Source organism: Trichomonas vaginalis, chromosome V (assembly GCF_026262505.1).
Source record: "Trichomonas vaginalis G3 chromosome V, whole genome shotgun sequence".
Lineage (NCBI taxonomy): Eukaryota > Parabasalia > Trichomonadida > Trichomonadidae > Trichomonas > Trichomonas vaginalis.
This window is the reverse complement of record NC_067207.1, coordinates 34,059,597-34,080,286: the sequence shown is the minus strand read 5'-3', so window position 1 is coordinate 34,080,286 and position 20,690 is coordinate 34,059,597. Positions and strand designations below refer to the sequence as shown.

The following is a 20,690-nucleotide window of genomic DNA, read 5'->3' as shown; positions in this document are numbered from 1 at the left end:
ACTTATTTACTGAGATGAATTTTGCCATCTTTTTCTATCGGATAAAAAAATACTTTTTTAAAATTTACTCAGAAAATTTTTTCTTTGTATATACACCATTCTGTACGTCTAAAAGAGTTTTGACATTTGCCAAGAATGTTCGTTTAGAAGCTGCCATATAACCATATTCTTGACAATATTGTTTATACGAATCGTACAATGACCTTTCATCTAATGACACAAAGTCAGTTTCATCTATGAACAGTTCATATACACTCTTGTTTGCTTCTAACAATGTTTGTCTCTCTTCGGTATGTGGAATTTGTCTTGGATTGAACTTAGAAATATCTAATGTCATGAAATATGAGAACAAGTGGTTGTAAAAGTCAGATGTCAAACATTCTGACAAAGCGTCAAAATATTCAGTATCTTGCATATGAGAATCTGACGTTCTAACAACTACATATCTCTGTCAGAACTTTCTAACTTCATCGGAACAGCATTGTTTGAAACCATAATGAAGTTTGCAACATTCTCACAAACTCTTGAGTCTTTATACTTTCTTTCAACAACTCCAACTTTGTCTGTTATAAGACTCTTCAAAGCATCTGAGTTCAAAATTTTTGTTGTATCTATACTTTGAAGTTCATTGCAAACTATAAGTTTCATATTCTCAATTGAAGAGTTAAATTTACCGCAGATGTTTTTAAGTTTGTCATATTAGGGTTCGAATAACCTTCTAACAGTTTGCATAAGATATCTGTAAAGAATGTGTTCTTACCTGTTCCTTGTTTTCCAATTATAATGAGAGCAGTTTCATTCTTAGCACTTGGATGTTGTAAGATGTTTGCAAACCAACATAAGATATACTCATAAACCTTTTCGTTTCCATTGCATATAATTTCTTTGACATGGTCTAACCAAGCTTCTATAATATTTTCTTTCCATTCTACTTGTTCATATTTATATCCAGTGAAGATAGAATAGAAGTTTGGAGAAGGTGTATAAAACTTTATACCTCGAACTGAAAAATCTTCTAACTTTGACAATAAAATATCCCAAGCATCTAACATCTTCATGCCAACTTGTACGACTTTTATTTTCTTAAGTTTCTGTCTACATTCTTGTTCTGAAACTATTGTCGCTTTAGGTTTGTTAAAGACTACATCCCATTCTTTCATAACATAACATTCTGGGGCAGAGTCGACATAAATGACTAAACGTTTCAAATTCTCGACTGCTTTGTTATAGTCTCGAAATGGACACATATTTCTGAATGCTTGGAAGTCATAAAAATCTGAAACATCTATTCTGTACATTTTTATAAAAATAAAAAAAATATTATTTTTTTATTCTTGACTTTCTTGTTCCATTTGTTGCATTTGTTGTTCTTGAGCTATTTGTTGTTGAAGTTGTTCTTGTAATACAATACTTTCACCAGTTGCATCTTCCAATTCGAAACTTTCTGCCGTCATTGACAAATACATAGGACATAAAAGTTTTACAGGAACAAAGTTTGCGTCAACTAATGTCAACGTTATACTTGCCAAGTGTTTGAGTTCACTAAGGTTGAAAATTCTGCATTCGAATGAACAATAGGCAAACCAGCAGAGAAAGTATTGTTTATACGCATAAGTATCTTTTGGTCATAATAGTTTCTGTCGACATTCGAATAACACTTTGAACCTAAGTTTGAAACAATATATAAGATTGGTGTGCTTAATGTCAATGGAATAGACATTCCTTGTATGACACCTTTTCCTGTTATAGGAAACTGTTGGTAGTAAAAACCAGAAATAAGTTTTGTATTATAGCTCATATCGTTTATAGTAAACTCAGTCGGACATCCAAACATAATGAAACCTGCTCTAGTTGCAGCACATGTTACACCCGTACTTAAAGTATTAAATAAGTCAACAAAACCTGTTGGTGGTATATCTGAATATGTATCTTCAAAGGAGTATTTTTTACCATTCACAACAATAAAGTCTTCTGGTGTCAAAAGAGCAAAACAGGCTTTAGTCGTCATTGTGTTTAAGGTTAGTTTACAATATCGTCCTTGAGGACTTTGTAAGTTTGTTGTTATAGAATTATATGACTCGGGGTTTTTAGTCGTAATAGTATAAACCATTATGTCTTCTGCCATTTACTTAGCAAATAAATTTTAATGAAATGTTGTGGTCGTCAAATATTTTTATAACGTCTGGGAAACTATATTTTAAGTTCAACGTTTCACCTCCTTTCATAACGTATATCTTGTCAATGGCATTATATGAAACACCACAGCAACTAATGTCGGGTTCTATTTCTTTGATGTTTATATCGTCTGCCTCTGTCAAAAGTTTCAATAGTTCTTTCAAAACTTCATGAGGTGCGATGACATATGAGTTCACTTTTACAGGGTTGTGTTCGACCAAGTTTAACATTATACCTAAAGCTTGACAAATCTTCTCCTGAGTTTGAAGTTTGTCTTTCAGTTGTTGGTAGTCGTTTCGAATATCTGCAACAGAACTTAAGTCTCTGTTAACTTCAGGATATGTTGGTTCTTTTACAGGAACAATTGTTATACCATCTTCGTCTTCGTATGGGTTCCCCACTTCAACATCTCTGTCTTTGACATTGACAATAACACTTTGACTGTTTGTTTGAGTTGGTGAATTTAACTTCACATCTGCCACCGCCATTAAACCTTTTGAAACACTTACGCTTCTATTTTTCGGAAATGACATTTTACTTCGAATAAAAAGATGGACGTATTTGAGTATCTCTTCGAATTGAAGCAAAACAAAGTTTATACTCACAAACAATACAAATACATTGACAGAATAGTTCTTTATACAAACAATGGTAAATGTTATAGAATAGCAATATTTGCTGAACCAAAATATTTTCATAAAGCAAAGAAAGTTGGTATAACTGAAATGGTGAAAGTTCTTGAAGCAGACAAAAATATAACTTCAAAACTTACAGATATTTCTAAAGGTAAGTTTATAATACAATATTATGTCAAAACTGGCGTACTGTCAATATTTGACGGAGAGAAGTCAGTTCAAGAACAACTTACTGACCTGCTGCCAAAATCTGCTCGATGGAAGCTGTCGTTATGCCAATCTGAGGAGCCCCAGCAGGTTTCATCGAACGAATCTTCAAAAGAGCATCTTCCGTGAAAAGTGCTATTGGTTTTGTAAACTTCTTTGCTCTCAATTCATCTGGACCGTCTCTGTCACCAGTATATTGTATTTTTACAGTACCAACAGTTGAAATACCACCCATAAAGTCTTCTGAGTCAGCAAATGGGATACCAATCCAAAAGTTTGACTTATCTCCGTTTGTATACTGGGTTTTTTGACCTCCTGTATGAGTCCATACTTTCACATATGGCATAATAGAACTTTGCATTTCAGGGTTAATGGTCGTTGTGAAGTTGTTGTTAAAGTTCATAGCATCTAATGTCAAGTTGTATGACCTCATATCCTCAACTGTAGAATATTCTTCTCTTGGGTAATATTTACCATCTATGTTTATATGATATTTAATACCAGGGTTGTAGAAACAAGAATAGTCATTTATAGTTCGTCTGAACAGTACAAACATAGTATCTGCATGTTTCATAGCAGTTGTTAAAGCAATATCTGTTCTTGCACCTGCGGCTCCTGGATTTTGGTTTCCAACTTCACCTGCAAAATCTTTGACAGATATTTGATGGATAGGGAACATAAGTGGAACTGCAATATATTTGGCAGCTAAAGCATTTGAAATATCTGGGTCCAACATATAAACGGCAAGTCTGCTTTCTATTCTCTTGCATTCAAATTTTTCGCATGTGAACTTAACTGGGTCCCAAGCAGTTCCAGCACCATTATCCTTCATATAGTAGTTTACTTCATTGTTGAAGTTTGAGAAACCAAAGTCTAAGTCAACTTTGTCTTTGCAAAAGGCAGCGAATGTTTCCTTAGCTGTTGCTTTGGCTTCAATAGTGAATGGGTCTTGTGTTGGTGCAATGACTAAGTTATTTTTGCTTGGAGTAAGTTCGATAGAAATTTTTCCTGCCCAGTTTGGCAAGTATCTTAAAAACCTGAAGATGAGGAAAGATGACAAAGGAACTCTAAGTTTCAGTTTTACTTTGGTTACTGCTGCTGAGTTTGTCCAGAAAGGTTAACATAAACTCCTGGAACGTTAGGTCAAGTCTTCTTATTTTCTCAATAGTTGCATACTGGTCTGTTTGTTCTCTAGCTTGTGGTTTACTGAGTTTCTCAAAGCGAACCATTCATTAGTTTGCCCATGTTACTGTTTGAACTAAGTCAGAGTTAGATATATCTTATATCCCATGAAAACTTCTGGAGCATATTGGTATCCGACATAGGAAAATTCATTGCAACCTTTCTTGTCAGACAACTTGCAGAAGGTTTTATTTCAATGTCTTGTTCCACGTTATAAGAATGAGTTGTCAATAGAAATAATGTGAAACCTGTCGCAAGCAATATCTACTGTTGTTGAAGAACCTTCTCCAAACTCACCTACGTTTCCATAAGAAACAGCAGTTGTATATTCGTAAGTTCAGGAACTATTTCTGACCTTCTAATGCATTGTCGCATTCGTTATACCATTCGGAAACATTTCGTTCATGGCATCCAAAACTGTTGGCGTTATATTCTGAGCGCAGCGTACATTTCATATGGGTAAAAATATAGAATAGTTGGATTTATATATCATAATAGACGCCACTCGGACCAAGCTTTAATTCTTCCTGACTGAGTTTTTAACTCTTCTTTTCCTTCATTGCCACTACTTTCACTAGATGAAGTTACTTCTTCACTACTTTCACTTTGTTCTACTCTTCTCTTCTTCTTTGGTGTAGCTTTTGGTAAATTGCCCTCTGCTTCAAGTTGTAGCATCTTTGCCTCATGGTTCACCTAGTATGTTGTAAATTCCCATGTCCTTTTTGCCTTTGGCTCTGGTCGCCCATCTCAGGTAACCGATATCCTAGAAAGATTTTGTCATAGTTTGTATTTGAGTCTTCCTTTATTGTTTGCATGACTCTTTCCTGAGTTTCTGGTTCAAGCTCTTCAACAGAGCTTGTCCATATGGAATAAGCTCGTTTCCAAATATATGTTTTTGTAGCCATTCTGGTTTTCTTTCCATGTAACCAATAATATCTTTTGTGAATGGGAAAGCTTTTACCCAACGTTTCAGTCTTGCGTCATTTATTTCTGTAGTTGGTTATATTTGTCATGGAACATGTTTTTCAATACTAACATTTCATTTGGTACTGTCCATTTGGAGTTTTCTTAAATATTCATCCCTTCTCGGTTCATTGTCTGCAAAGTAAGTTTTTATGACATTTTGCAAACTTTCGTTTGCAAGGTCATGTACAATAGGTTCTCTTCCTTCTCTCTCCCTAACTTTCTTTCTAAACTCTTCACCAAATATACCATCTCTATGGTTCTGTGTAGTTCTTTGAGATAAATGTTCTAGAACGTCAGGTGTTATATTTCCCTCAGCCATGTTCATTTCATACTGGTCCAAAATATCTGCATCTTTCATATCTTTCAATGGCATTAAAGCCGCGCTGAAAATACCAGTTATATCTGGTTCACCATTCACTTCCATTGCGTCTACAACTTCTTGGAATTGAGGTTGTAAGTTTATGAACCACCTATTCGGATTAGCTTTATGACCCCATCTCATTGTAGTTCCATAGTCTGCAGAAACAAAAGTAGGTTTGTTTCCATATTGGTTAGGTTCTGAATGAACTTTAAACAATGTTTCATTTCTATATGTTTTGTTGAAATTTAACCTTTTATTTTCACCGAGTTCAGCCAAAGATTGAACGTTATATGGTCGTAAGTAAAAAGGATTATTGTATTTGCGTACATTTTCTTTCAGTACTTCCATTCTATGCTGAATATTTTCATCTGGTGTTGGAGTCTTTTGTATGTCGGTGAAAATTTTTCGATATTCTTCTACTATGTCAGCCGAATTTTTCTTATACTCTTGGAAAGATTCCATATTCTCCTCATACTCTTGTTGAGGGTCAAGATTTTTCGGCTGTTCCAAATCTTCATCTAGTTCTGTGACGTTGGTTTCCAAAGGAGGGACTTGTTCGTTTCCTTCAGGCTCTTCTAGCTGTTGTTGCTGAACTATTTCTTCCATGTCTGGTTGTATCTGAACTTCTTCCTGTGGAGTTTCTTGTACCTCATCTGCTGGCATTTCATATATTCCGAGACCGTTTTTAAAAAGTTCCCTATCTAAGTCATTCGGACTCATAAACCTTTCTTCTTTCGTTCCGTCTCTATTTTTTACGCGTTTCATGAAGAGAGTTGAATTATCATTTAGCTCTGACATAAAATATCTCGGAGTAAATTCATCCATGTCATTTGGATGATATGCTATTAAATCATATCCCTTTGCGAGCTTGTATTTTCCAGGTTTGAGATTATATCCGATTTTATGCTGAACCATAAAGCTAAATAGGTTCGGGTCAGTATTTCCTTCCTTGAACTTTCTAATAGCTTCTTTATATCTGTCACTAAAGTCAAGAGTATCTGGGTAACCATAATCTTCCTTAAGCATTTTTAAGAATTCTTGGTTTCCTTTTTCTCTACTTCTTTTATGTCCTTGCTCTGTTTGTGGTTGTTGTGCAGGGTTTTGAACTGTTGGTTGTTGTTGCTGTGCTGGATTTTGAACTGTTGGTTGTTGTGTTGGTTGTTGTTGCTGTGCTGGATTTTGAACTGTTGGTTGTTGTTGTGGTGCATGCCTGTGTCTGTGTCCATGTGACGATGTAAATGTTTTAGGTAGTCCTGGTGCAGGTGCTTCTCTTGGAGGGTTTGGTGGTATATAAGTTCCACCAGCTGGCACATATGTTCCATCTGCAGCATAATGTCCTACCTGACTTTTCGTTTTTAAGAAAGCATTTACTAGGTCTGTTTTGGTCTGTTGTAACTCTTTTTCTTGACTTTCCACAACAGCTGCTCTAACGGCGTCATAGGCACTTTGAACTGACTGTCTCGTTGCTGCATCTGTTATTTTCGTCATATTTTGTGCTACTTCTCTTAACTCTTTGTCGAAACCTTCAGACTTCAGTTTCTTTCCAGATGAGAAGTCGTTCACTAGTTTCACCTTACTATGAAGAGCTTCGAAGGCATTCTTAAAGTCAGCATTCATTAAAGCTTCATTTGAACTGTCTTCATCCGCTTGTATTTTTGTCCTTATTGACCCTATAAGTTGGGCTGCTTTGGCGTTGGCTTGGGCATCTAACCAGTCATTATTAGCTTTTATAATATCTGCGCTTTTCATTGCCTTTTGCATGGCTGCGTCGTTATTTTTACTTTCTTGTGCTAAGTTTTCATACTGTACGGTTTGGTTTTGCAACTGTAAAAGTTTTTCTGCCTTTACATTTGCTTCAACTTCTTTTTTATACTCATCGCTATCCATATATGTCTTTATGGCTTTTTGTTTTATCTCTTCATCTTTCAGTACTTTATATTGAGTAGTATGGTTTTTCAAATTTATAACATCTTGTTCCATTTTTGCTACTTCTGCTGCTTTTTCTGACACTTTTTTCGCATATTCCTCTGTACTTAGTTCTTTCAGTTGTTCTTCTTTCTTCTTTTTCTCTACGTTTAACTCATTGAGTTTCTTTGTGTGTCTGTCATATTCTAGTTTCTTTTCGTTTTCACTTATTTGTTTCTGTATGTCTATGTTTGACTTTTTGACATCTGTTATTTGATTTTTGAGTGAACTCAAATTCATTTGACTTTGAGGGTTATAAGCTGTTCCGTCTGCAGCTCCACCATAGCCTGCCATTTTCGCTAAAAGTGCCGCTCTTAAACCTCCACTCTGTGCACCAATAACTCGGTTTAAAAGCATAGGGTTGCTTGACATTTGTTGCAACATAGTGGGGTCATTCAGCATTTGTTGTTGCAACTGTTGTTGTGGTGTCAGTTTTACTATTGGATGTTTCAATGCTCCCTTCCTCTTACGTATATTCTTACGTAGCTTACGTGGCATTTTAAGTGAAGTTAAAAAGCGGTTTTTGACAGATGTTTATATGACACTTTTTGTTCAGCTCAAAAAACTACTTGGTATTGAAAATCCCATGTGTTATAGAACGGCGGGTCCACTATAAAGAAAACATTTTCCTTGTCTTTATATTTTTCATACAACTCTGTCCAATGACATCTCACAAACTCTATACCCTCAATATATTTTTCTATGTCCTCTTTGAAAACATTTGTATAGTTAAGATATAAAACTTTTGACATAAGTGTTTCAATGTCATGAACTCTTATAGCACCACTATATAATAGTCTAGCAGATATACTATCCCAGTCTATATATTCTGCTTTTTTCAAAACCTCTCTCACAATATTTTTCTTATCTAATGGTATACGTTCCATCTTACCTATAGGTATCTTTTCTTTTAACTCTTTCAATATATTGTTTGTGTCTGGAATATGTTTGAGACGGTCCATATAGTTGTCGAAGTCATTGCATATAATCTTTGAGTCTGGGAATATTGTATGGCACAAATGGGATATATAGAAACTTCCACCGAACAAATCTACAAATGTTAGACCATTCGGTAGTTTCTTAAGTTCTCTCAATATAATATCTTTACATCTACTCTTATTTCCAAAGAACGGTAACAGCGGTTTTGTAAAATTCATTTATATATAATAATAAAAATGTTTTTACCCGAAAAGTGACAGAAAAGTGACAAAACATTTCTTATGGAAAAAAAAAAAAAAAAAAAAGGCAGTGGGGCTTCCAGGCACTTCGTGCCTTCTAGCCCCTAAGAAACTAGAGGAGGAATGAGACAAAGACCAGATGAAAAAAATAAAATATTATAATAAAATTAAATTTTTAGTCTTAAATTGTTTTTTTATTCGGTATATTCTGAATCTTGAATGTCTTGGAAATTTTCTTCTTCTTCGCTCTCTGAGGTGAGGATTTCTTCGACTTCTTCTTCTTCGCCATTGGGATCAACAAATCCTGCAATGAAAACTTTGTATATACCTTCTTGAGGAGTCTCTATGATGAAAGTCGTATTGTTGAGGAAATGGAACTCGACATCTTGAACAAATTGGCAACTGCTGTGTGTGAATTTTGCAATTGTGAGAGGCTTTCCTTTATAGCCCTTGGGAAAGCTTGAGATAGTTACTGTTCCTCCATATGGAACTCTGGCAGGAATATCTAAAGCAACAGTTGTTATAACGTGGAAATTGTCTACGAATTGAGGCATAGGTTCAATGCAGTATAGTCGTTTTGACTGGTTGTCTTTTGTGTAGAAATATAAATAGAATGACCTTTCACCATGTTCATTCAATTCTTCCAAATAATTGTATGAATTTGGATATAAACGGACAAATTCAGCAACTTTAACTTCTTGTAAATGCTTCTGCAAGTTCTTTGGAAACAAGTGAATGAACTGGTCAATAGCTTGCAACGCTATGAGATTGGCAGTAACGGGTAAATATGAAGCAAACATGTCAACAAGTACGCCAGGGTCTTTGATTTCGTTTTCAAGAGGCTGAATGGCATCCATGACAGCTTGAAACATCTCGTTATAATCTCGATTGTCTTCTGAACCCCACTGTTCATTTAACTTATCTAACAATTCTAACCTTTGCTTTGCGTATTTTCTACGAACTTTCTCTGAAAGAGGAGTGTCGCTATCTTGTGTGTCTTGAATTTGAGACTTAAATTGTTTGCAAAAGGCGAGATATCGTGTTTGCGACCTAGTGGTCATTGCAGAATGTGTTTCTGTATGTTCGATTGGATGTGTTTCTGTATTTTCGGGTGGTTGTGTTTCTGTATGTTCGATTGGAGTCTGATTGGTATGAACTTCTTCTGAAAATGCTTCTGTTCCGATAGTTGTTGTTGCTTGACCTGTTGGCTGAGCTGTATCTGTTGTGTTTTGAGAAGAAGAACTCAAATTGTTGGACAATTTGTTTGCAATTGTATGAGGAAGTTGCTTTGGTATTATAGGAGGTCGTAAGGGTTTTGAGAATGGTGAGACATAAGTTGTAGGAACTTTAACTGCAGAGGTAGTCGACGAATTGTTTGCAATTGTATGAGGAAGTTGCTTTGGTATTATAGGAGGTTGTAAGGGTTTTGAGAATGGTGAGACATAAGTTGTAGGAACTTTAACTGCAGAGGTAGTCGACGAATTGTTTGCAATTGTATGAGGAAGTTGCTTTGGTATTATAGGAGGTTGTAAGGGTTTTGAGAATGGTGAGACATAAGTTGTAGGAACTTTAACTGCAGAGGTAGTCGACGAATTGTTTGCGACACTTTTTCTTCCTTCCATTAGACAAAAATAAACTGTTTTTTTCGGACTACTCATAGAAAAGTTTAAAATAAACCGTTTTCGTCAACGGAGACCCCCTCTATTTTTTTATTTTATTTAATAGTTACCGTTGGAAAACCGTTCCATCTCAAATATTGAATGAACTATAAACGTTTTTTGTTTTCTATAATACTTTTTTGTCCAACGGTAAAACTTTTTACACAACGGTTTTTGAGAGTCGTCGCTGTTGACCGAGTAGTTTTTTGTGCTGAACAAAAAGTGTCATATAAACATCTGTCAAAAACCGCTTTTTAACTTCACTTAAAATGCCACGTAAGCTACGTAAGAATATACGTAAGAGGAAGAGAGCATTGAAACATCCAATAGTAAAACTGACACCACAACAACAGTTGCAACAACAAATGCTGAATGACCCCACTATGTTGCAACAAATGTCAAGCAACCCTATGCTTTTAAACCGAGTTATTGGTGCACAGAGTGGAGGTTTAAGAGCGGCACTTTTAGCGAAAATGGCAGGCTATGGTGGAGCTGCAGACGGAACAGCTTATAACCCTCAAAGTCAAATGAATTTGAGTTCACTCAAAAATCAAATAACAGATGTCAAAAAGTCAAACATAGACATACAGAACAAATAAGTGAAAACGAAAAGAAACTAGAATATGACAGACACACAAAGAAACTCAATGAGTTAAACGTAGAGAAAAAGAAGAAAGAAGAACAACTGAAAGAACTAAGTACAGAGGAATATGCGAAAAAAGTGTCAGAAAAAGCAGCAGAAGTAGCAAAAATGGAACAAGATGTCATAAATTTGAAAAACCATACTACTCAATATAAAGTACTGAAAGATGAAGAAATAAAACAAAAAGCCCTGAAGACATATATGGATAGCGATGAGTATAAAAAAGAAGTTGAAGCAAATGTAAAGGCAGAAAAACTTTTACAGTTGCAAAACCAAACCGTACAGTATGAAAACTTAGCACAAGAAAGTAAAAATAACGACGCGGCTATGCAAAAGGCAATGAAAAGCGCAGAATATATAAAAGCTAACAATGACTGGTTAGATGCCCAAGCCAACGCTAAAGCAGCCCAACTCATAGGGTCAATAAGGACAAAAATACAAGCGGATGAAGACAGTTCAAATGAAGCTTTAACAAATGCTGACTTTAAGAACGCCTTCGAAGCTCTTCATAGTAAGGTGAAACAAGTGAACGACTTCTCATCTGGAAAGAAACTGAAGTCTGAAGGTTTCGACAAAGAGTTAAAAGAAGTAGCACAAAATATGACGAAAATAACAGATGCAGCAACGAGACAGGCAGTTCAAAGTGCCTATGACGCCGTTAGAGCAACTGTTGTGAAAAGTCAAGAAAAAGAGTTACAACAGACCAAAACAGACCTAGTAAATGCTTTCTTAAAACGAAAAGTCAGGTAGGACATTACGCTGCAGATGGAACATATGTGCCAGCTGGTGGAACTTATATACCACCAAACCCTCCAAGAGAAGCACCTGCACCAGGACTACCTAAACATTTACATCGTCACATGGACACAGACACAGGCATGCACCAAAACCAACACAACAACCAACACAAAAACACACAACAACCAACAGTTCAAAACCAGCAACAACACACACCAACAGCAACCAACCAGTTCAAAACCTGCACAACAACAACCACAAACAGAGCAAGGACATAAAAGAAGTAGAGAACAAGGAAACCAAGAATTCTTAAAAATGCTTAAAGAAGAGTGTGGTTTCCCAGATACTATTGACTTTAGTGACAGATATAAAGAAGCTATTGGAAAGTTCAAGGATGGAAATACTGACCCGAACCTATTTAGCTTTATGGCTCAGCACCAAATCGGATATAATTTCAAACCTGGAAAATACAAGCTCGCTAAGGGATATGATTTAATAGCATATCATCCAAATGACATGACGAATTTACTCCGAGATATTTGATGTCAGAGCTAAATGATGATTCAACTTTCGTCATGAAACGCGTAAAAAATAGAGACGGAACGAAAGAACAAAAGCTTATGAATGCGGATGACGTAGATAGGGAAATTGTTGAAAACGGTCTCGGAATATATGAAATGCCAGCAGATGAGGTACAAGAAACTCCACAGGAAGAAGTTCAGATACAACCAGACATGGAAGAAATAGTTCAGCAACAACAGCTAGAAGAGCCTGAAGGAAACGAACAAGTCCTCCTTTGGAAACTAACTTCACAGAACTAGATGAAGATTTGGAACAGCCGAAAAATCTTGACCCTCAACAAGAGTATGCGGAGAATATGGAATATTTCCAAGAGTCTAAAAAAATTCGGCTGACATAGTAGAAGAATATCGAAAAATGTTTGCCGACATACAAAAGACTCCAACACCAGATGAAAATATTCAGCATAGAATGGAAGTACTGAAAAAAAATGTACACAAATACAACAACCCTTTTTACTTACGAGCATTTAACGTTCAATCTTCGGATGAACTCGGTGAAATAAAAGGTTAAATTTCAAGAAAACATATAGAAATGAAACATTGTTTAAAGTTCATTCAGAACCTAGCCAATATGGAAACAAACCTACTTTTGTTTCTGCAGACGATGGAACTACAATGAGATGGGGTCATAAAGCTAATCCAGATAGGTGGTTCATAAACTTACAACCTCAATTCCAAGAAGTTGTAGACGCAATGGAAGTGAATGGTGAACAGATATAGCTGGTATTTTCAGCGCGGCTTTAATGCCATTGAAAGATATGAAAGATGCAGATATTTTGGACCAGTATGAAATGAACATGGCTGATGGAAATATAACACCTGACGTTCTAGAACATTTATCTCAAAGAACTACACAGAACCATAGAGATGGTATATTTGGTGAAGAGTTTAGAAAGAAAGTTAGGGAGAGGAAGGAAGAGAACCTATTGTACATGACCTTGCAAACGAAAGTTTACAAAATGTCATAAAAACTTACTTTGCAGACAATGAACGAGAAGGGATGAATATTTAAGAAAACTCAAATGGACAGTACCAAATGAAATGTTAGTATTGAAAAACATGTTCCTTGACAAAATAAAACCAACTACAGAAATAAATGACGCAAGACTGAAAGATTGGGTAAAAGCTTTCCCATTCACAAAAGATAGTTGGTAACATGGAAAGAAAACCAGAATGGCTACAAAAACATATATTTGGAAACGAGCTTATTCCATATGGACAGGCACTGTTTGAAGAGCTTGAACCAGAAACTCAGGAAAGAGTCATGCAAACAATACGCGAAGACTCAAATACAACTATGACAAACTCTTTCTAGGATATAGGTTACCTGAGATGGGCGACCAGAGCCAAAAGGCAAAAAGGACATGGGAAATTTGCAACATACTAGATGAACATAATGCAAAGATGCAACAACTTCAAGCAGAGGGCAATGAAGGAAAAAGAAGAGTTAAAAACTCAGTCAGGAAGAAAGTAAAGCTTGGTCCACGTGGGTTCTATTATGACATATAAATCCAACTATTCTATATTTTTACTCATATGAAATGTACGCCGCTCAGAATATAACGCCAACAGTTTTGGATGCATGAATGGAAATGTTTCCGAATGGTATAACGAATGCGACAATGCCATTAGAAGGTCAGAAATAGTTCCTGGAACTTACGAATATACAACTGCTGTTTCTTATGGAAACGTAGGTGAGTTTGGAGAAGGTTCTTCAACAACAGTAGATATTGCTTGCGACAGGTTTCATATAATTTCTATTGACAACTCTTTCTTATACGTGGAACAAGACATTGAAATAAAACCTTCTGCCAAGTTGTCTGACAAGAAAGGTTGCAATGGAATTTTCTATGTCGGATACCAATATGCTCCAGAAGTTTTCATGGGATATAAGATATATTCTAACTCTGACTTAGTTCAAACAGTAACATGGGCAAACTATGAATGGTTCGCTTTGAGAAACTCAGTACAACCACAAGCTAGAGAACAAACAGACCAGTATGCAACTATTGAGAAAATAAGAAGACTTGACCCTAACGTTCCAGGAGTTTATGTTAACCTTTCTGGACAAACTGCAGCAGCAGTAACCAAAGTAAAACTGAAACTTAGAGTTCCTTTGTCATCTTTCCTCATCTTCAGGTTTTTAAGATACTTGCCAAACTGGGCAGGAAAAATTTCTATCGAACTTACTCCAAGCAAAAATAACTTAGTCATTGCACCAACACAAGACCCATTCACTCTTACAGAAGTAGTGGGAACAAATAAAATGTCATTCGCCGACTTTTGCAAAAACAAAGTTGACTTAGACTTTGGTTTCTCAAACCTCAACACTGAAGTAAACTATTATTTCAATGCTGCTGGAGATGCTTGGGACCCAGTTAAGTTCACATGCGAAAAATTTGAATGCAAGAGAATAGAAAGCAGACTTGCAGTCTATATGTTGGACCCAGATATTTCAAATGCTTTAGCTGCCAAATATATTGCAGTTCCACTTATGTTCCCTATACACCAAATATCTGTCAAAGACTTTGCAGGTGAAGTTGGAAACCAAAGTGCTGACCCAGGTGCAAGAACAGATATTGCTTTAACAACTGCAATGAAACATGCAGATACTATGTTTGTACTGTTCAGACGAACTATAAATGACTATTCTTGCTTCTACAACCCTGGTATTAAATACCATATAAACATAGATGGCAAATTATCCAAGAGAAGAATATTCTACAGTTGAGGATATGAGGTCATACAACTTGACATTAGATGCTATGAACTTTAACAACAACTTCACAACAACCATTAACCCTGAAATGCAAAGTTCTATTATGCCATATGTGAAAGTATGGACTCATACAGGAGGTCAAAAAACTCAATATACAAATGGAGACCGTTCAAACTTTTGGCTTGGCATTCCATTTGCTGACTCAGAAGACTTTATGGGTGGTATTTCAACTGTTGGTACAGTTCAAATACAATATATCTGGTGACAGAGACGGTCCAGAATGAATTGAAGAGCAAAGAAGTTTACAAAACCAATAGCACTTTTCACGGAAGATGCTCTTTTGAAGATTCGTTCGATGAAACCTGCTGGGGCTCCTCAGATTGGCATAACGACAGCTTCCATCGAGCAGATTTTGGCAGCAGGTCAGTAAGTTGTTCTTGAACTGACTTCTCTCCGTCAAATATTGACAGTACGCCAGTTTTGACATATATTGTATTATAAACTTACCTTTAGAAATATCGGTCAGTTTTGTTGTTATATTTTTGTCTGCTTCAAGAACTTTCACCATTTCAGTTATACCAACTTTCTTTGCTTTATGAAAATATTTTGGTTCAGCAAAGACTGCTATTCTATAACATTTTCCATTGTTTGTGTAAAGAACTATTCTGTCAATGTATTTGTATTGTTTGTGTGTGTAAACTTTGTTCTGCTTCAATTCGAAGAGATACTCGAATACGTCCATCTTTTTATTCTAAGTAAAATGTCATTTCCGAAAAATAGAAGCGTAAGTGTTTCAAAAGGTTTAATGGCGGTGGCAGATGTGAAGTTAAATTCACCAACTCAAACAAACAGTCAAAGTGTTGTTGTCAATGTCAAAGAAAGAGATGTTGAAGTGGGGAAACCATACGAAGACGAAGATGGTATAACAATAGTTCCTGTAAAAGAACAACCAACATATCCTGAAGTTAGCAGAGACTTAAGTTCTGTTGCAGATATTCGAAACGACTACCAACAACTTAAAGACAAACTTAAAACTCAGGAGAAGATTTGTCAAGCTTTGGTATAATGTTAAACTTGGTCGAACACAACCCTGTAAAAGTGAACTCATATGTCATTGCACCTCATGAAATTTTGAAAGAACTATTGAAACTTTTGACAGAGGCAGACGATATAAACATCAAAGAAATAGAACCCGACATTAGTTGCTGTGGTGTTTCATATAATGTCATTGACAAGATATACGTTATGAAAGGAGGTGAAACGTTGAACTTAAAATATAGTTTCCCAGACGTCATAAAAATATTTGACGACCACAACATTTCATTAAAATTTACTTGCTAAGTAAATGGCAGAAGACATATGGTTTATACTATTACGACTAAAAACCCTGAGTCATATAATTCTATAACAACAAACTTACAAAGTCCTCAAGGACGATATTGTAAACTAACCTTAAACACGATGACGACTAAAGCCTGTTTTGCTCTTTTGACACCAGAAGACTTTGTTGTTGTGAATGGTAAAAAATACTTCTTTGAAGATACTTACTCAGATATACCACCAACAGGTTTTGTTGACTTATTTAATACTTTAAGGACGGATGTAACATGTGCTGCAACTAGAGCAGGTTTCATTATGTTTGGATGTCCGACTGAGTTTACTATAAACGATATGAGCTATAATACAAAACTTATATCTGGTTTTTACTACCAACAGTTTCCTATAACAGGAAAAGGTGTCATACAAGGTTTGTCTGTTCCATTGACTTTAAGTACACCTATTTTATATATTGTTTCAAACTTAGGTTCAAAGTGTTATTCGAATGTCGACAGAAACTACTATGACCAAAAGATACTCATGCGTATAAACAACACTTTCTCTGCTGGTTTGCCTATTGTTCATTCGAATGCAGAGTTTTCAGCTTTAGTAAACTCAAACACTTTAGCAAACATAAACTTAACCTTAGTTGACGCAAACTTTGTTCCTGTAAAACTTTTATGTCCTATGTATTTGTCAATGACGGCAGAAAGTTTCGAATTGGAAGATGCAACTGGTGAAAGTATTGTATTACAAGAACAACTTCAACAACAAATAGCTCAAGAACAACAAATGCAACAAATGGAACAACAAAGTCAAGAATAAAAAAAATATTTTTTTTATTTTTATAAAAATGTACAGAATAGATGTTTCAGATTTTTATGACTTCCAAGCATTCAGAAATATGTGTCCATTTAGAGACTATAACAAAGCAGTCGAGAATTTGAAACGTTTAGTCATTTATGTCGACTCTGCCCCAGAATGTTATGTCATGAAAGAATGGGATGTTGTCTTTAACAAACCAAGAGCAACAATAGTTTCAGAACAAGAATGTAGACAGAAACTTAAGAAAATAAAAGTCGTACAAGTTGGTATGAAGATGTTAGATGCTTGGGATATCTTATTGTCAAAGTTAGAAGATTTTTCAGTTCGTGGTATAAAGTTCTATACACCATCTCCAAACTTCTATTCTATCTTCACTGGATATAAATATGAACAAGTAGAATGGAAAGAAAATGTTATAGAAGCTTGGTTAGACCATGTCAAAGAAATTATATGCAATGGAAACGAAAGAGTCTATGAGTATATCTTATGTTGGTTTGCAAACATCTTACAACATCCAAGTGCTAAAAATGAAACTGCTCTCATTATAATTGGAAAACAAGGAACAGGTAAGAACACTTTCTTTACAGATATTTTGTGCAAACTGTTAGAGGGCTATTCGAACCCGAATATGACAAACTTAGAAAACATCTGCGGTAAATTTAACTCTTCAATAGAGAATATGAAACTTATAGTATGTAACGAACTTCAAAGTATAGATACAACAAAAGTTTTGAACTCAGATGCTTTGAAGAGTCTTATAACAGACAAAGTTGGAGTTGTTGAAAGAAAGTATAAAGACCAAAGAGTTTGTGAAAATGTTGCAAACTTCATTATGGTTTCAAACAATGCTGTTCCGATGAAGTTAGAAAGTTCTGACAGAAGATATGTAGTTGTCAGAACGTCAGATTCTCATATGCAAGATACAGAATATTTTGACGACTTAGCAGAAACTTTGACACCTAACTTTTACAACCACTTGTTCTCATATTTCATGACATTAGATATTTCTAAGTTCAATCCAAGACAAATTCCACATACCGAAGAGAGACAAACATTGTTAGAAGCAAACAAGAGTGTATATGAACTGTTCATAGATGAGACTAACTTTGAGTGTTTAGATGAAAGGTCATTGTACGATTCATATAAACAATATTGTCAAGAGTATGGTTATATGGCAGCGTCTAAACGAACATTCTTGGCAAATGTCAAAATCTTTTAGACATACAGAACGGCGTATATACAAAGAAAAATTTTTCTGAGTAAATTTAAAAAAAATATTTTTTTATCCGATAGAAAAGATGACGAAATTATTCAGTCAACAAGTACATGACAGAAGTCAAAGAAGAACTAGACCCATTCGCTTATTTGAATGTTTACTTCTACCATTTTGAAAAGTCTACATTTGACAAAGTTTGGAACATCGAACCAGTTAAGTTTGCTATTGTGACTAAAAATGGTGCGAAATTTGAAGACTTAGACATAGAAGGTTTGTTAGCAGTCAAAGAAATTTTGACAGAAGGTTTCAAACCTTAAAGAAGGCAAAGCATACAAACTTGTTATACCTTATGAACCAAAGAAAGCAGACGACTATGAATATTATGAGTCTAAGATAGTTGAAGTTCAAGGTAAATTGGGTAAAAAGATTTTAGAGTCTAAGCCAGTGTTTGCTCCTAAAGAGGAAGAGAACATTGACATTGACCCAGAAATGTTCTAAAAATAAAATTTTATTTTTACATGTCAAATTTCTTTTTCTCTGGCTCTGGCTCTGGCTCTTTCTTCTCTTCTTCTACTTTCTTTTCTTTCTTCTCTTCTTCTTCTTCTTTTTCTGGTGGAGTTATGTCAAATTTCGCAACCATATTTATGTAAAAGTTCTTTGTCCTTTAATAGCTCTTCTATTCTGTTTTCTATTTCATCTTCAAGAACAGCGCATGTGTCTTCTTTGCATTCTAAGAACTTTTGTTGGACTTCATCTTCCAAGAGGCGTCATCTCTGTCAACAAGTCTGTCATTGACAAATTTTAAGACTTCTCTGCTTAATGTTTTATGGTTCTTGTCATATTCCCAGAAACAGAACTTTAGAACAAATTCACCTTTCTTGTTTACACTATGTAAGATTTTATGGTCGACAGATGTTTTGCTGTCGAAAAGTTTGTCTCGAATATAGATAGCGAAATCGCTAGACATTTTCTAAAAGATAAAAATTTTAATTTTTCTAAAAATATGTTAGAAAAAAAGTTTGCTGACATTGACAAGAAATTTGAGAATGTTTTAAACAAGAACAAGAGGAAGTTAGAAAATGCTCAGATAAAGCCTATACATGACAAGTTCTTATTTGCTCAGAATGGTATAACAGGTCTAATTGCACCACCTGGGTCGGGTAAGACTTTCACTTATCTTAAAATGGCTGCACAACAACAAGAACTAGATGAGAAGAACCCATTCTATGAGTTAGTTGTCATTTGTAGTACTTCTGGTCAATTTGACCAAACCGTCAATTCGTTCAAAGATATTATAAAGAAGTCTAAGTTAGTATGTATAAAGATCTGAGTTGTTAGATTGGATAAAGAAGTACCAAAGAAGAGTTTTGAAGTACAATGCTATAAATGAGTATATGTCAATTCGAAGTTTAAAGACCCAAATGAGGAAATGCAGAGAATATTAGAGAAGAAACACTTCAGAAACAAACAGAAAGAGATAGAATACATTTCGAAGAAATTGCAATCTTACGATTGGAAGACTTACCCTCATAGATGTCTTCTTATCTTAGATGATTTGCTCTCATCCTTTGTTAAAGAACAGAGAACAAGATATGTGTCGAATTCTTAAGAAGCTCAGACACTTTAACATCTCTGTTGTCATTTGTGTACAGACAGCAAAGAGTTTAAGTAAGGATGTAAAAGAATACTTACTGACATATACTTTTCCCTGGATTGTCCGAAGACGATTTCATGGAACTTATGAAAGAGTCCATGGCAGGTAAGTTTGACAGACATGAACTATGGGAGAAGTACAAAGTCATACAAGACCCTCATACTTCTTTCAGAATTCACATCTACGCAAACAAAGTTCAAATTGTAAAAAGTCAAGCTTGAAAAATGTAAGTGTTTAGTCTTAGTAAGTCTGTTGTGGTGCTGGGGCTGTCGGTTCTTCTGGCTTTGGAAGGCATTCAGGAAGAGGAACGTGAGACATTCGTTTGTGTCCTGTTGGAAGGAAAAACTTTTCCTGTTGTCGGGAAATTTTTTTCCTGTTGGAAGGAAGGACTCGGAATGTCGGAAGGAAATTTTTTTCCAGTTGTCGGGAAATTTTTTTCCAGTTGTCGGGAAAAATTTTTCCAGTGTGTCGGGAAAAAAGTTCTCAAATTTTCGAAAATTTGAATGGTTTACGGACGGACAACAGGAAAATTTTTTCCAGTTGTCGGGAAAATTTTTTCTTGTCGGATGGAAAAACTTTTTCTGTCGGATGGAAGAACTTGGGAATGTCGGAAGGAAGGACTCGGAATGCCAGAAGGATTTGACGAGGCAATTTACTTTATAGAGCTACC

General features: G+C 35.4%; 6 protein-coding genes and 4 pseudogenes across 10 annotated transcripts, besides 2 other annotated features; 4 read left to right on the top strand and 6 right to left on the bottom strand.

Moving 5' to 3' along the window:
• Positions 1-5,724: part of a mobile genetic element that runs on past the window's edge.
• On the bottom strand, positions 1,329-2,125 carry TVAGG3_0453770 (annotated as a pseudogene). Its single transcript has one exon. A coding segment is annotated over exon 1 (797 nt).
• Positions 2,130-2,663, bottom strand: TVAGG3_0453760 (protein of unknown function, DUF4106 family; the record flags this gene model as incomplete). The annotated part of the gene is made up of 1 exon (XM_051234737.1): positions 2,130-2,663. One exon carries the CDS (start codon positions 2,661-2,663, stop codon positions 2,130-2,132), a length of 534 nt encoding a protein of 177 aa, XP_051104467.1.
• On the bottom strand, positions 3,040-3,450 carry TVAGG3_0453750 (protein of unknown function, DUF4106 family; the record flags this gene model as incomplete). The annotated part of the gene is made up of 1 exon (XM_051234736.1): positions 3,040-3,450. One exon carries the CDS (start codon positions 3,448-3,450, stop codon positions 3,040-3,042), a length of 411 nt encoding a protein of 136 aa, XP_051104466.1.
• An 865-nt stretch (positions 5,725-6,589) lies between the features above and the next one.
• On the bottom strand, positions 6,590-7,863 carry TVAGG3_0453730 (protein of unknown function, DUF4106 family; the record flags this gene model as incomplete). Its single annotated transcript, XM_051234735.1, has 1 exon — positions 6,590-7,863. A coding segment is annotated over one exon (1,274 nt), but the record flags the coding sequence as incomplete, so codon positions are not given.
• Positions 7,864-8,863: 1,000 nt separating this feature from the next.
• Positions 8,864-9,388, bottom strand: TVAGG3_0453720 (uncharacterized protein; the record flags this gene model as incomplete). The annotated part of the gene is made up of 1 exon (XM_051234734.1): positions 8,864-9,388. A coding segment is annotated over one exon (525 nt), but the record flags the coding sequence as incomplete, so codon positions are not given.
• Positions 9,389-10,596: 1,208 nt separating this feature from the next.
• On the top strand, positions 10,597-11,481 carry TVAGG3_0453710 (annotated as a pseudogene). Its single transcript has one exon. A coding segment is annotated over exon 1 (885 nt).
• Positions 11,482-13,883: 2,402 nt separating this feature from the next.
• Positions 13,884-20,690: part of a mobile genetic element that runs on past the window's edge.
• TVAGG3_0453700 (protein of unknown function, DUF4106 family) lies at positions 13,896-14,931 on the top strand (the record flags this gene model as incomplete). Its single annotated transcript, XM_051234733.1, has 1 exon — positions 13,896-14,931. A coding segment is annotated over one exon (1,036 nt), but the record flags the coding sequence as incomplete, so codon positions are not given.
• Positions 16,680-17,150, top strand: TVAGG3_0453690 (uncharacterized protein; the record flags this gene model as incomplete). The annotated part of the gene is made up of 1 exon (XM_051234732.1): positions 16,680-17,150. The coding sequence occupies one exon, from the start codon at positions 16,680-16,682 to the stop codon at positions 17,148-17,150; it is 471 nt and encodes a 156-aa protein (XP_051104462.1).
• On the top strand, positions 18,449-18,864 carry TVAGG3_0453680 (annotated as a pseudogene). Its single transcript has one exon. A coding segment is annotated over exon 1 (416 nt).
• TVAGG3_0453670 lies at positions 20,261-20,638 on the bottom strand (annotated as a pseudogene). The gene has a single exon. A coding segment is annotated over exon 1 (378 nt).